This window comes from Palaemon carinicauda, chromosome 19 (assembly GCF_036898095.1).
Source record: "Palaemon carinicauda isolate YSFRI2023 chromosome 19, ASM3689809v2, whole genome shotgun sequence".
NCBI lineage: Eukaryota > Metazoa > Arthropoda > Malacostraca > Decapoda > Palaemonidae > Palaemon > Palaemon carinicauda.
In genome coordinates, this window is record NC_090743.1 from 13,798,748 (window position 1) to 13,815,634 (window position 16,887).

Below are 16,887 nucleotides of genomic sequence, written 5' to 3' on the forward strand. Positions count from 1 at the left end.
TTGACCGAATGGCCCACTTATAGTACCAAAAGAAATAGATGTCTGTTTGAAGCTTGAGGTGAGGGTGGCGGGTTCATCCTTGCCAAGATTCTTAATGTGCGGTACCATGCTAGCGGTATTTTTAGATTTATTTCAGAACCAGGTCTTCTAAAAGCTATTTAAATTTTTTAAAGTCTTTATTCATATCAAATTATATGGGCATCGATGATCTTAGATGTCAGGATGCCAGAAAATGCCTAATCAATTAAGCAATCCTTTTAGAGAAGCTGACAGGGTTTTGGAGACCAGTCATAGACCTCTCCCACTTGAACCTTTCTATCCTACAAATGAAGTTCAAAATGGAGACCCCAGCCTCTGTTTTTTAGGCCATCAGGAAGAACAGCTTCTGTCTGACCATAGATCTGAAAGATGCCTACTTTCAGGTACCCATCCATCCTGCCTCAAGGAAGTACCTAAAGTTTACCTTTCAAGACAAAATTTTTCTGTTTAGGGTGCTGTGCTTCAGCCTATCAACAGACCCTCAGGTCTTCACCAAAATCTTTGCCCTTGTCTCAGCCTGGACTCACAAGATTCCTGGATGACTGGCTTTTCATAGCGGAATCCCGAGCTCTCCTGTTAAAACACAGAGACCTACTCCTAGATCTGTGCAAGGAGTTAAGGATCAAACTGAATATGCAGAAGTCCAACCAGAAGTCCAAGCATTTCATCAGGTATCTGGGCATGGACATAGAATCAGTTCAAACCAGAGCCTTTCAATCAGTCGACAGAATCTCAAAGTTCAGATATTGGCAGCAACCTTTCTGAAAGAGAAACCCCTTCCTGCCCACTCTTGGTTGAAGCTACTAGGCCATCTCTCTGCATTGAGGAACTCGTCCCTTTTGAGAGAATGCATCTGCGCTCGCTGCAGTGGTCTCTGAAGAACCATCCTGCAACCCGACTGCAAATACCTCAGGAGATGATAAAAGAGCTTTGGTGGCTGAACGAGGAGAACCTGTAACTGGGAACCACCCCCCTTCAGGTTCCACTGGCCACAATTCCTTCTGTTCACAGATGCTTCTTACCAAGGGTGGGTTTGTTCACCTAGGAAAGGAGCAACTCTCTATGGTCAGAAGAGGGTAAGGGCTTTCACATAAATTTCCTGGAAATGAAAGCAGCTCACCTAGCGTTACTCCACTTCTCAAAGACTCCGAGAGGTCACTTCGTGGTATTAATGAGGGACAACATGGCAGTGACCTACATCTCCAAACAAGGAAACACAGCCTTGCTCCTGCTTTACAAGCTAGCAGTAGAGATAATCAAGTGGACACTGTCCCAAGCAATCTCTCTCTCGGCGAGGTTTATCCCTGGGAAGTGGAAGGTCATTGCAGACCATCTGAACCGTCGAGGGACAACAGTTGGTGCAGAATGGTCTTTGCTACCTCTAGTGGCAAAGAGACATAACTTTGTGGGATTCTCCGCCCCTGAATCACAAATTCCCAGTATATTGCTCTCCAGTCCCAGACCAAGCTGCAGTGATGGAAGACGCATTCTAACACCCATGGGACAGACAAGAATTTTATGCTTTTCCACTGTTCTGTCTGATTCGTCAGACATTGAACAAAGTCCGAATATCCCAGGGAGTCTGAGTAACGCTAGTAGCCCCAAAGGGGCCAGCAGCGGAGTAAAATTCAGACGTGCAGGAACTTCTCACAGAAGTACCAAGAGAACTTTCAGAATGGCCAAACCTGCTACACCAACCTCACTTATGAAAATTCCACGACGCAGTGCATTGCCTGTTCCTTGTAGGTAGTAGGTTGGCCAGGGCACCAGCCACCTGTTGAGATACTACCACTAGAGTGACGGGATCTTTTGACTGGCCAGACAGTACTACATTGGATCCTCCTCTCTAGTTACGGTTCATTTTATCTTTTCCTACATATACACCAAATAGTCTGGCCTATTCTTTACATATTCTCCTCTGTCCTCATACAACTGACAACACTGAGACTACCAAACAATTATTCTTCACCCAAGGGGTTAACTACTGCCCTATAATTGTTCAGTGGCTACTTTCCTCTTGGTAAGGGTAGAAGAGACTCTTTAGCTATGGTAAGCAGCTCTTCTAGGAGGACACTCCAAAATCAAACCATTGTTCTCTAGTCTTGGGTAGTGCCATAGCCTCTGTACCATGGCCTTCCACTGTCTTGGGTTAGAGTTCTCTTACTTGAGGGTAAACTCGGGCATACTATTCTATCTAATTTCTCTTCCTGTTGTTTTATTAAAGTTTTTATAGTTTATGTAGATGTTTATTTTAAAGTTGTTACCGTTTTTAAATATTTTATTTTTCCTTTTTTTCCTTTCCTCACTCGGCTATTTTCCTTGTTGGACCCCCTGGGCTTATAGCATCCTGCTTTTCCAACTAGGGTTGTAGCTTAGCTATTAATAATGATAATAATGATAATGGAGACTACCCAGCGGCTCCTCTGAAAGAAACGCTTTTTCAGACCAACTGCAAAGCACCTTTCAGTAGGAGTTTACCAGGCAAAGTGGAAAATCTTCTGTGATGAGTGTCATAGGGGTGAATATTGTTCCACTCAAAGCTACTATTCCCCAGATTGCAAACATTTTGGTATTCCTAAGGAACAAGAAGGCCGTATCAGTCACTGTGGTGAAAGGCTACTGCTCAGCCTTGAGCCAGGTATTCAAACTGAAAGGGTTGATATCTCTGCTTTTTGGGAACTCTCAGCACTGACTAGGAGTTTCAAGCATTCTTGCCCTCCAATTAATACATGTTAAGGTTAAAGGTCAAGGTCGAGCCAAAGGTAAAGAAAAAAATCTGCAGCGACGGAGGCCTGCGCTCTACTACCTCCGCCAACGAAGATGTGTGTTTGTTTGTGTGTGATTGTGAACAGTTTCCTGGCCACAGTTTTAATCGTAGAGTAATGAAACATGTAGGGATTAACTGTAATGTAAAAAGCTGGAAATGATTAAATTTGGAAGGTCAAGGTCACGATCAAGCAAAAGGTCCAATTCATGTAATCAGCCATAATTTTTGACATCGTTGTCACAGAGACTTCAAACTTGGTTCATATTTAAGTGTATAAAAATCCACGCCAATTTTTACATGTTAAGGTCAAAGGTCAAGGTTGAGTAGAATGTCGAGAAACAAGCTGCCACGGCGTAGGTCTGCGCTCTACTGAGTTTCCATATAGTTATCATTAGTATCATTATGAATATAACCTCATTTTGCTGTCTTCAAGTTCTTGTTTGATAGTTGTATGGTAAAGTCATGGGGTGCATTTTATCTGGAGTGACAGAATTGAGTGCAGTGGTTGGATTATTGTTAATTGCTCAGGAATTTCTTAGGTCATTTGCATGTTCACTGTATTTCACTTATCCTTCTCATAAATCTTTGTCAATTATTTCATAATTGCTGAAGTGAAAAAAAAATTTCTCTTCAGGCACCAAAATTGTTCGTCAACGACAGAACAATAAAAAAAGAATATGCGTAACTCTTCATGATTCAGTATTCCCTGTATGCACAGGCACATACTTAAAACTATGTCAGTGTGATATTAGGTTCAAGATAATAAGTCATTACATTAACATATTTATTATATTGTAATGGAAAATATTTAATGCACTTTTATATAAGCTATAGTTAAACTAACAGTACATTAAAACACAAGAACCTTATGTAGTATGCTGTATATTTACACATTCTTCTATGATATTAATACAAAATTTCCAGCTCTTTTAGGTAGAATGTAACAAGAATGTCTGATAAGGATGAGAATATTTAAACTTATTCCTGTCTAACACTTCAAAAATGCCTCGGTACTTGTTACAGGTCAAAACTTAAAATAGAATTTTATGGTGGTCATTGAAGATGTTAGAATTTATCAGTGGAATTTTATGGTTTCATCCAATACTTCATATCACTTCCTATTCCTGCAATAATCATTGGGATTTCAACTTTCAACTCTTGAGTATGGTGATGCCCAGATAAAATAATACATCACAGTTCATCATTATAGCACAGTATACTCCTTCAGTTCCACATTGATTGCCTTTTTCAAGTAGCTCAGGTATATTTTGATGGCATTCATGTAGTCTCTTTACAAAGCTTCAGAACAATTACTGACGCATTCAACCATCCAAATGCATTACGTCAAATTTACCGTAGACGTAACAGTTTATTTTTTTCCTCTTGTACTTTATGGGCTAAGGTTTTGGGTGGATGGATGGAGTGAAGAAAGCTCTTGGCTATAAGGACGATAGATGTGAGAGAGGCAAAAGAGCGTGTTAGAAATAGAAATGGCGAGCAATTGCGATATAGTTCCGATAGCCTGCTGCTTCCGCCGGTCGCCTTAGTGACTGCAGCAGTAGGGGATTTAGCATATGAAGCTTCAATTGTGGTGCATAAAAGGGAATGGTGGGCTGTGTTACCTTAGCACTACCAACCAAACTTGGCAGAATCCCTCGTCAAGCCAGGAGGAGCTAAGAGAAGAAAAAATCGCCTTTTGCTCTTATTTTATTTTTTTTTTTTCTTATGTCGGTTACCCCCCCAAAAATTTGGGGAAGTGCTCTGGTAGATAGGTAGATAGACTGTATTAATAATGTTATACTGGGGCATGCTAGCCTGAGACACTCAAGGTTGATTATCACACTTAAGGAATATGGAATGTAACATGTCAACCTAATAACATATATACCTAGATGAGAAAATAAAAGATATGCTTATGAATATTTAAAAGTATGGAGAAATTTAAATAAACCATTATTAGCTTATCATAGACAAGGGTGATACAGAGACCTTAAGTTCTTTGCACTTCATAAGATTGTGAGGACAGCTCACCACTCCCTATTCTATTTCCTGGAAAAGTTTCTTTAAGCATACAGTATACTTTACACTACATGATAGGTACATGGCTAAACACAGAGCTGGCAAATTTCTATCTGTAAAGGACATAGTTATACCACAGTACTGAAAGCCAGTGTCAGTAATATGAGCACTTGTTAAATGATTGCTCGATACTGTTTACTACGGTGCAATGGTCAATAAGGGACAACTGAATGGATAAAGGACACTAAAAATGACCATAACATTCTTTCACTTCAAGAGTTACACTACTAGACACAGAAAGTAGCACAAGGGCAAAATGATGTATTCAGGGAATTGAAGATATAGCTAGATGAGTCATGAGTGGTATGTGAGAAGTTTGATAGTATCATATACAAAAGTTAGACAGGACAGTTGGAGTACTGCTTTATCACGTTTGCTTGTTCAGGCTTCAGAGTCTGTATCATGAAGAGGTAATTAGGTGTAACTTGCCTCTGAATTCCTTTCCATGACTACCAAAACGGCCAAATTATTTATACCTTAAATGAACTTTAGACAGGACTTTTGGCCTAGGCTACTTGATTCTCCAACATGTGTGTTGATATATATCTTACACTGGAGTTGAATCTGTAGGGAAAACTGTGATCCAAGACCTAGTGAGGAAGCAGCCTATGTTCTTGGATGTGAATGGTGACATCAAATCAAAGAGGAAGTGGGGGAAAAACTTAACTTATTGAATTCCATTGTGTTTATGATTAGGTGTAAGCTGCATCCAAGAGAACTGGAAAGGGGGATTAGCCCACTTGACTTCTAATTGGACGTAGAATTCTCTATCTAGTTATTGACAGCTATGTTATTGGCCTTATCTATCCATTGTATTCCTGAAATTTGAATAGATATACAAACTTTTAACTCATAGACAAGGAAATAGATTGACTTGTTTTCCATACAGCACTGGTTTATATTCTTCTTCTTTTGACCTTATCAGTCCCACTGTAGAGCAGATTAGCTGCTGAGTCAACTTTTTCCATATATTTCTATTCCTTGCATCTTATTCCCCATGTCCCACCCTATCCCACCAATGATCTTCCTCACCACATCCACCAATCTTATCTGCTGATACCCCATGCTTTTTCCACCCAACACTGGCATATTCTTAGATTTCTTGATTGGTTCCACCTTCTTCCTTCTTATTACATGGCCATAGTATCTCAGACAAACTTCCCTAGCTTTATCTTTTAGTTTACATATACCACACATTCCTCTTAAATCCTAACTCTTCCCTCCTTTCCAGTAGTGATATTTAGCAATCCTTCTCAACATCCTCATCACGGTTCTTTTGAGCAGTCTCTCCTCTTTCCTCCTAAGTGGCCAAGTTTCTACCCTTTATAATACGTAGGGCTTGATAACTGTCTTGTAAATCTTGATTTTAAGTCTAATTACTTCTCTCCATTTTCATCATGCTTATTATACTTTTTCAGTGCTTTCTCAGTACTGTACCTCCTTGTTATCCATCCTAAATAGTTAAACTCATTCTATTTTAGCACTGTACCATCTTCCACCTTAATATTTACTTCATGTCCTTCTCTACTAGTAATCATTAGCTCTGTCTCTCCGTTGTTCACCTTCAATATTTTCCTTTTTAGGGTTCTTTTCCATGCTATAAACCTTTCTTACAATTATTTTTCTGTCTGCTATGATGACTAAATCAGCAGCAAATACCAGTTCCCGCAATTCTCCGTTATTCTGAAGACAAAAGTGTCTATAATGACAAGAAATAGAAATGGAAATGGGGCAGATGCCTGATGTAGGTCAACCTCCACTGGGAATAGCTGACTCCTCATAGTTTGTCTGTACAGTGGTTTTTCCCCTTCATGCATCATCCTCACTAACCTTACCAACTTTTCCGGTAGTTCTTTCTTTCTCAGACACCAGTAGACTAATCATCTTGCTACCCTGTCATATACCTCTTTAAAATCAATGAAACACATGCAAACTATCCTTGGTACTCTCTCATATGCCTTTTTAAGATCCACAAAACAAATTTCAACTTTCCTGTTTTTTCTAGGTATTTCTCCTGGACTTTCTTATTATAAAGATAGAATTCATTGTGGTCTTTTCTTTCATATTACTATTATTATAACAAGCTATAACCCAAGTTGGAAAAGCAAAATACTTTAAGTCCAACGGCTTCAACAGGGAAAAATAGCCCAGTGATGAAGGGAAACGAGGAAATAAATAAACCACAAGAGAAGTAATAAACAATCAAAACAAAATATTTTAAGAACGGTTACAACATTAAATTATATGTTTCATATATAAGCTATGAAAACTTTAACAAACAAGAGGAAGAGAAATAAGATAGAACAGCATTCCCGAGTTTACTTTCAGGCAGGAGAACTGCAATCTGAGACAGTGCAGTGGAAGGCCTTGGTATAAAGGCCATGGCACTATCCAAGACAAGAGAACAATGATTTGTTTTTGTAGTGTCCTTCTCCTAGAAGAGCTGCTTACCATAGCTAAAGTCTCTTCTACCTTTACCAAGAGGAAAGTAGCCACTAAACAATTACATTGAAGTATTTAACCCCTTGATTTAAGAAGAATTTTTTGGTAATCTTAGTGTTGTCAGGTGTATTGGGACAGATAATGTGGAAAGAATAGGCCAGACTATGTGGTGCATGTGTAGGGAAAGGAAAATGAGCCATGACCAGTCATATACAATAGTTTTCTTTAAATAGCAATAAAAGTTTTGAAAGTGCTTTAAATTACTTTTTATTTTGTACAATATATACTTTGTCTCCTACTTTATTTAGGTTCTTTCCCACCGTTATCCCTACATTAAAGGGTTGGTTGCCTGGTGCATCCTCTTCCACCTGACCTCTTTTCTCTATATCATCGTTCACCTTTTCTTGCCATCTTCCCCCCATAACAGGTTCCTCCTAAGCCCTCCTCACCATCCATCTCAGTCGAGACACTCTTGTCATGTGTGTAATCTTCTTGTCACGTGTGTAATCTTTACTATTCTTATTTCCTTATTTTCCACTCTTTTAATCAGTGATATTCCCATATCCATCTCCGCATTCTGATATTTGTTCTCTCAAGCTTTGCTTCCTCTTTTTGTCTATGCTCCCATGTTTCCAATCCGTACATTAACACTAGTGTTATTACTGTGTTATAGATCTTAAATTTTAGCGTGATGGACATTTACTTCTCACATACCACTCATGCTACTGCACTCCATGCCCCTCAGGATGCTTTTATTCTATTCTCAACTTCAGCTTTACATCATTCTTCTTGGCTTATAGTAGATCCCAAGTATCTAGATTGTTCCACCTGTTTTTATAACCGAGCCTCCACTTTCATGTATGGCTATCCTGTCCCTACCCACCTTACTGCTCACCATTACCTCAGTCTTATCCACATTTACTCTCAAGCCACACTTCTCCAAATTTTCTTGCCACTCTACAACCCTTCTCTGTGTCATCTTCATTTTCAGCAGTACAGTAATCACCAAATCATCTGCATATAGCAACTCTCACAACTATTCATATCTGATCTCTTCACTAACACATCCATGACCAGCAAAAATAAAAGCGAGCTTAATGCCGACTCCTGGTGATATCCAACACTAACTTCAAAGCTATCTTTTTCTCCTGCTGGTTATGTTACTTTAGTATTTGTTCTTTAGTAAATCATCTCAACAAGTCTAACCAACTTCTCTGGGATTTCCTATTCTTCAAGCTGAAGCACCAAAGCATAATTTCTTATGGTGCTTCATCATAAGCCTTCTCTACATCTACAAAAGCACAGAAGAGCTTTTGGTTTCCCTCTAGCATCTTTTCCTGTATCTGCCTTACTATAAAGATGGCATCCACAGTCGCTCTCCCCCTAATGAATCAATACTGCTGTTTTTCACTTTTTTTTATATTGCTGTTCAGTAAATTTTACTGTCCTTAATTATAAATTTTCTTAAATTAGTAAGGGTATAATAAAACAAATTCATGAATTTAATTATTTTAATATCACTTTATACAGGTGTATTTTATTGTTATTAAGAATACAAAGTATGAAGATAATACCGGTATGGTTTTGTAAAATTCCTCAACAGTGTTTGTGAGATTCGTATCTTATGAAGGTGTGGATATAAATAGAATATTTTATGCTCTGAATACTGTATATACATATGTGGACAGATGAGGAACAGAAAGATAGAAAGTTAAATGAAAATAGGAAAATGATTAAAAAACCATCAATGCTATGGTGTTCTGTAGAAACGCTTGATGAAATGGAATAGGAGATAGTCTCAAGGAATGAATTGTTACTGTACTGGGTTGTTTGTAATTGGATGTTCTTAGTTACAGTCCAATTAAGGGGTATAATTTAAAATGAGAATGGAACTCCATCCTGACTTAATAAAGTAGTTATTATAGCTAAAATATAACAGTAAAGAAATAACTGTTTGTTTTGTCATTATTCATTATGATATTTAAACCTTAATTCTAGATGAATATGAATGATAGATATATAACAACTGAAATGGACAGTTAAAGACATGGTGATGGGCGATGCTGTACAAAAACTCATGAAACCTTATATTTATACATTATACACAACAATTCAATGCTGAACACTTTAGTTATCTATAAGAAACTTTACAATAATACTGTACAGTACTGAAAATGATTTTTAATGCATAGTTTTAGATTGATTACAAAATTATTTGATAATTTTGACAGCATGTCTGAATGCTTGTATGTATATATATATATATATATATATATATATATATATATATATATATATATATATATATATATATATATATATATATATTTATTTATTTATTTGCACATATTCAGTAGATTAGTTTATTGCATTAGCGTGTTGGAATAAGGCAGTTTCATAATGGTTTTACCATAGTTTTAGGGTTGCTTATACTGTATCTGAATATTTTTACTTAGCATATACCTGTGAGTTTAGATACTCTTACATCTTAAAAACAGGGAAGGTATCTTCAGGGTGGTGACAAATGAGCAGTTGAACCCTAAAAATATCTTGAATGAAGTTCAATGTACCTGGGAATGTTCTATTTAACTTATAATTCTACAACTTTGGTGTTGAAATAATTTTGCTAACACCACTGTATACTAAACTTAATTTTACATGGCATTCACGTTATAATGATCGGAAGTACGTAGATGATCTAAATGTAATACATGTTAATACTGCAAGTATACCCTTGCTTCATTTACACTCATGTGTTAATGAATTAAGTCATTTTTTTTATACCCATTGTTTGACTAGACTCTTCTCTCATTACGACATTTGATTTATTGCCACTGCCCTGGTAAGTTTCTTAGTTCAGCATGGTGCTATAGTAGATACATATTGAAAGCATTAATGTGCTTTGAATCTAGTTCATAATACAGTATATCCCATGGTTGTGCATATTTAGCTAGGTAATCGTTGCATAGTTGTTACAGTATTAAAATTATTAACTTTCTGTAATAGCTTATGAAACTGAATACAGTATGCCAGAGGAAGCCACCACAGACCTTTCTGACATCTTTAATGCTTCTTGCGAAATAGGTGAAATAACTCCTATAGTGTTTACATTATCATATCAAAGTTAGTACTTTTAGCTTTATATATGGATTAAAAGTGACTTAAGTTTAGCTCATTGGAGTAATTTGATTACCTATTCATTCTATTGATTAACCTTAAAGGAGTATTTTAATTTTGTATGTTTCCATGAAGTGCCATTGTTATCTGTGGCATCAAATCATTAAATCTGAATTTTTTATGGTTTTTAGTTGTGCATAAACTGTATAACATTTTTGATATAGAAGCTATTTAAAGTTTAAAAGTTAATTTGATTAAAATTTAAGGGAAAGAGGCATATTAAATGCTTAGAAACATTAGGAGGGTATGAAATCTCTAATGCCACAGTGGTGACCATAAATTTGGCAGAGTAGCTTACCATTTAAGAGATTGATTAGATATCAGATAACAAATATGGAACCAACAATACCATTATCAATCAAGAAACTTATGACATCTACTAAAGCTTGAAGGCCATCATCTGTGTGTAGTTGTCGGTCAAAGAACCAAGTCCCAGATACTACAAACTTGTGAAGAATGGTTAAGAATGCATGTAGGAAATTTTCGCCCAGATCTCTCATTACATCAAAATATGACATTTCTTCAATATTACTTGGTGCCTCTTGACGAAGGAGAACTTTGTTGAAAGCATTGCAGTACTCATCACAGAGCTCCATATAACGTTCCCGGAGCATTTCCCCACCAAGGAGAGTAAGCCACACCCAAGCAGCATCACGTAATGGAGGTCCCTGTAGGTCTTTACCACCTTTGAATCGCACTGCTAGTACTTCCTCTTCTTCATCATCACTAGCAATCCATACATCTTTCATACATATGGGACCAACACTCGGTATCCTTTGTGTTTGCATAGCAGAGGCAAACTGAAGGAACTGAGTTAATGTTGGAAGGTCAGAACTTAAGGCTTCAAGTCTTCTCACAGTTCTTTGATTGCTACCAGAACATTGTAAAGCATCTACCAGGACGGATAGGTTAGATTCAACCACATGTAGACGAGTTATTTGCGCTGTCCATGGATCTTTGACACATCCAGGTTCAACTACTGGTATTCTGTTGCTCGAGTTTGTGTCTCCTTCTGTAGATATTTTCTCTTCACTGTAGTTACTGGATGTATCAGTAGTTGTGTCAGAGTCTGTAACTTGATCTGTTTGATTTTGAGGTTCCATCTCGTTTTTAGAGGAGTTTTGCACTGTGAGTGTGTTTGCATGAAGGGTAGCTAAAGCCCTGGTGATTGTTAATGCATGTTCCGTGGTGAGGTTGACATGTGGGTAGAGGGATAAACCACGAGTTGCCAGAGCATTAGCATCAGCTTCAATAATAGTTACTGTACCACCTCTGTATATAAGGGCATGATCTGCAGGCTTTCCTTCCCCAACTTCTGGACCAATGAAACATTCTTGTCCCAACAACATATCTGGGCCAAGTGTTCCAACCATGTTGCCTGTGAAAGAAAATAATTTTTTTTTGAGAAAGATACATTCAGTAAATATGAAGAGGGCTTATTTAGTTAGATTTTTATGAAAATACCTAATTAATGAATTTAAAACATTTAGATTTGTACTATAAATGAAGTCTTATATCAACTTTCAAGGAAGAAAAGTAAAACAATATATTGTCCAGACAATTGATGTCCTCCTTAAGCCCCACTCACTGGTTAACATTACAAAGACTTAATTCTTAGCACAATAGATCTGAAAAAGGTAAAGGGCCCTTTAGTTGAGCCAAATATATAAATACAGTACACTACATATTCTACAATTTTGGGCAAGTAAAAATTTAGTTTTCCTGAATATCTTCATGAGATTTTCATCATTATGCTTCATCAGGTTGACCTAAGACAATCGACCGATCTTTGTGACTACTGAATACTTTATCAAGCAATTCAGATTTGGTGCATAAGCCTTCTTTATGTTTTTTATTGAAATATTATGGTTTGAGAAAAAGTATTCAATTATTGAATGAATTAGGTAGACTTTTATGTATTGAAAATTTAATAGAATGAAACAAAACTAAAATGGAATTGGTGAAGATGAGTGAAAAAGTGTTGTTTATGATTGTTGTACAATTTGCCTTGAATAACAATAGGAATGAAGTTGAAGCTCTGAATTTATTTTATCTTTTATCAGTCAAATATGGGAACATTCTGAGATTTGTATTATTGTTTTAATTAACTTAAGTATTTAAATTTCATTATCTATATATTGAATTTTGCAATCTATGGATTTTTTATGGATTGTATCTTTAGAGAGAGGCGAGGGAGGCAACAGACCTTAGTGGTGTAGTTTGGGTTTCAGTGACACCTCAGAGTAAGAGAGAGAGAGAGAGAGAGAGAGAGAGAGAGAGAGAGAGAGAGAGAGAGAGAGAGAGAGAGAGAGAGAGCATGGGGCGTTATTAGGTGGAAATGTCTAAAAGACAAGTTCTATTCCGACGAGATATTGTAAATATTGTTAGTTAAGGGAAATTAAAAAATCAGATGTTTGAAGTGAAGGGAAGAAGGCTGTGGAAATAGAAAAGAGAATTAAAAGTAGGTTTAAGTAAAGTAAAGCTGGCTAGTGTTTGAAATGTGGAAACTTATATTGTACTTCTATTTGTATGTTTCGGTGAAGATCTAGAAACTTGAGATGAGAATCCATTAAGTGGGGGGAGGGGGGGGGAGCGCGATTACAGTGATTATGATAATCATCAAATTTTTCATTATAATTTGTCAAAGTTGGATTATCTTCATTCAAAGCTTTATGCATACATGTGTAGTGTTTAATCTTCATTACATTTATATAAGAATATGTATGCTTTCCTTCTGATTCATAATAACTATTTTTAACATCCGTTGTCACTTTTCTCTTCATTTCCACAATCAGGAATTCATCCATTCTAACAGATATAATGAATGTTTTTTTGTGTCCTTACCATTCAACTTTTCTTTAGTAACAGTTTATGTATATATATATATATATATATATATATATATATATATATATATATATATATATGTATGTATATATATATATATATATATATATATATATATATATTATGTATATATATTATATATATAGATGTAGATATATATATATATATATATATATATATATATATATATATATATATATATATATATATATATATATAGATAGATAGATAGATATAGATATATATATATATATATAAATATATGTATATTATATATATATATATATTATGTATATATATTATATATATAGATGTAGATATATAGATGTAGATATATATATATATATATATATATATATATATATAGATAGATAGATATATATATATATATATATATATATATATATATATATATATACATATATATATATAAATGTATATTATATATATGTATATATATATATATATATATATATATGTATATATATATATATATATATATATATATATATATATGTTATATGAATAGATATATATATATATATATATATATATATATATATATATATATATATATATATATATATTTGTATGTATGTATATATATATATATATATATATATATATATATATATATATATATATATATATATTGAATAGACAGTGTCTTAGTGGCATCTAAAATTTGAAGATACTTTCTCTTGGGGCAGACTGTCCTGCAGATAGCTTTCAGGATAACTATATATATATATATATATATATATATATATATATATATATATATATATATATATATATATATATATATATATATGTATATACATATATATATATATATGTATATACATATATATATATATATATATATATATATATATATGTATATATATATATATATATATATATATATATATATATATATATATATATATATATATAGTAATATTTATCTTGGCTTTCCTTTCATACATCCTTAAGGATATAGCCTCATTTATTCTAATTTTGTCCATTTCACTTTCTCCATTCCCCTTAAAGGGCCAAAACGTTTGTCACTTCTTATATAAAAAATATGTGGGCATAGGTTAAGTTACCTACCTCCTCATATTTTGCTTCATATTCAAAATCTGTATTAAGTGGGTTTACCTGCTTTAATCTGCCTGGTTTAACTCCATATCTAGTTTTGATTAATCATCTCTCTTATGTTAGCTTCGTTTCTATCTAGACTATTAGTAATCCGTTTAGATACATATTAATTATGCTTCTCTGTTACGCATTTTTCTGATTTATATCACCTTGAATAATTCATTTGAGATAGAGTTGTTTTCTATGTAAAACAATTCTCTCTCTCTCTCTCTCTCTCTCTCTCTCTCTCTCTCTCTCTCTCTCTCTCTCTCTCTCTCTCTCTCTCTCTCTCTCTGACTTCTCAAGCTTGTCTTTAATATGCTCAGTATGAGCTCTATCAAAACTCCAGTGTGCTCCAGCTAACCCACACTCATACTCATTTTGTCACACGTGACATTATTTACGAAAAATTGCATATAAAGTAATATTAAGGGCATATGTATTTTTAGTCCCTAGGGAAATTGTATTCATATATACTTTAGAAGATAAAAGAAATTTTCCTTAATGATCATTTTATAATAGTATATTTTCGATAAAGGTAAATCGCTAAAAGGTAATTGGAAAAATAAGAAAAATGGAAGTTTGTAGTTTGGTGGTGGTATTTTGGCGAGTGTCAAGTTCTTGAAAGATAAATGTGTAAGAGGATTAGTAAGAGGCGGTGGTGGTGAGAGAGTTGCAGACTGAACTTGTCTCTCACAGTTGACTGAAACTGCAGCTTTTACTTATTGTTAGTAATGGCTGTTGAAGAAGGTTGGCGCCTTTTGTCCTGATCACCTACCCTAGAGCAATTGACCTAAAGTGACAGTGCCTTTTGCAGACGTCTTTGATGGCTAACTGTTGTCTTCATGTGTTGCGAAGACACCATGAAGCAACGAAGATACACGTATGTTGCTAAAGATGTTTTTGTGTGTGAAAGATAGCCCAAAATATTTATGAATAATTTCACGTTTTGATTGATTTTATAATTATAAAAATTTGATTTGATGTGAATATTTTTCTATCACACATAATAACTGAACTACAGTTTAACATAATGCATATCGGACACTTGAAACTGGTATGAGGACACTTGAATTACAAATATTTAGTAATCTTACAATATTCAGTAAATATTACCGATTATTTGAATTTCCGCAAGGATGGATTATCTTAAGTAGAAATTATCTTCAGTTCCCATTGCCGGATAAGCCTTGACAGTCGTTGTCATGGACATAGGCAGATTTGGGTCGAACTTGATTATAGTTATTATGCAAACGCCGGTGAAGTGGAAACATAATACCTTTGTCTGAGCCCATTTATGATCAAGACTCAATAAGGGATGTAGGAAGGGGATTTCCCGAAAAGATTGGTAGATAAATAGAATGTAAAGATGCTAGTTATCTGAACACGATAATGATTTACGAATATTATTAATAAAAAATGTCAGAATATTGACGTATATGTTGATTGAAAAAAAGTTCCCTTTAAAGTATAAAATAGTTGTATATAATTGACCTAAACATATTAACCTTTTCGACTTGAAATGATTACTTTTTGTTGTTACATCTTTGCATGTTTGAATTGTATACAAACGCAAGGCCGAAATTTTATATTAAATTCAATTTAACTTTCACCTCTTAGTGTCCTACGCCGAGATCTAGATCTTGTCTTATGTGAGAACAAATGAACAAACGAATGAAGCATGAATCCTTGAACAAAACCCCAAAAATTCTTGCTGGAAAGAAAGTCTTAACATCTGCCGATACCCTTGGAAAAAATAACTGGTAAATATTTAGATATGCACATACATGCATTCAATCCTCCCCCCCCCCTCCCCCCCTACCCCAGGTACGAAAAGAGACATGAGTAGTCATACTTTTGTTGGCAATGCCGCTCAGCGTGACAGGATATATGTGTGTATATATATATATATATATATATATATATATATATATATATATATATATATATATATATATATATATATATATATAAATATGTATATATATATATATATATATATATATATATATATATATATATATATATATATATATAAAACAGACACTTGATCTTTTATTATGTTAGGAAGATTGCATATGATTACGTGCGCATTTGGGTATGCAACGAAATGCGATATTAATAAGACGAACGGGATTGGAAATGTAAGCTATAACTCTATTGCTTCTGAACGCTGTTAAAAACTCAGTCCTTCAGTCCATAAAGGAATGAAGAAATAATAAGACCAGCAGTGCCAGGGGAGTTACCGAAAAATGTGTGTGTGTGTGTGTGTGTCTGTTGTCTAGGGTCTAAGGCGAAGTATGACCTTGAATGAGTTTTGTACCCAGAAAATAGAAGCTGAAAAAAAGCGAGAATAAGAATACCGGACATTCTGGTCCTTCTCAGATGCCGATGCGTAGAAAGTGTCTACGTAC

General features: G+C 34.7%; 3 protein-coding genes across 4 annotated transcripts in view; 1 reads left to right on the forward strand and 2 right to left on the reverse strand.

The window, feature by feature from the left end:
* The window catches only part of LOC137658448 (uncharacterized), a 413,371-nt gene that overhangs the window by 307,578 nt on the left and 88,906 nt on the right, over positions 1–16,887 (reverse strand). The window lies entirely within an intron of this gene.
* LOC137658451 (uncharacterized) overlaps positions 1–16,887 on the forward strand; it is a 306,842-nt gene that overhangs the window by 263,251 nt on the left and 26,704 nt on the right. The gene's annotated exons all lie outside the window — the stretch shown is intronic.
* Positions 9,664–16,887, reverse strand: part of LOC137658450 (uncharacterized) — an 11,084-nt gene continuing 3,860 nt past the window's right edge. The window contains exon 2 of the mRNA XM_068393175.1: positions 9,664–11,882. Coding sequence (XP_068249276.1) covers positions 10,825–11,882 — 1,058 coding nt within the window. The 3' untranslated portion in view covers positions 9,664–10,824. The remainder of the gene's footprint in view (positions 11,883–16,887) is intronic.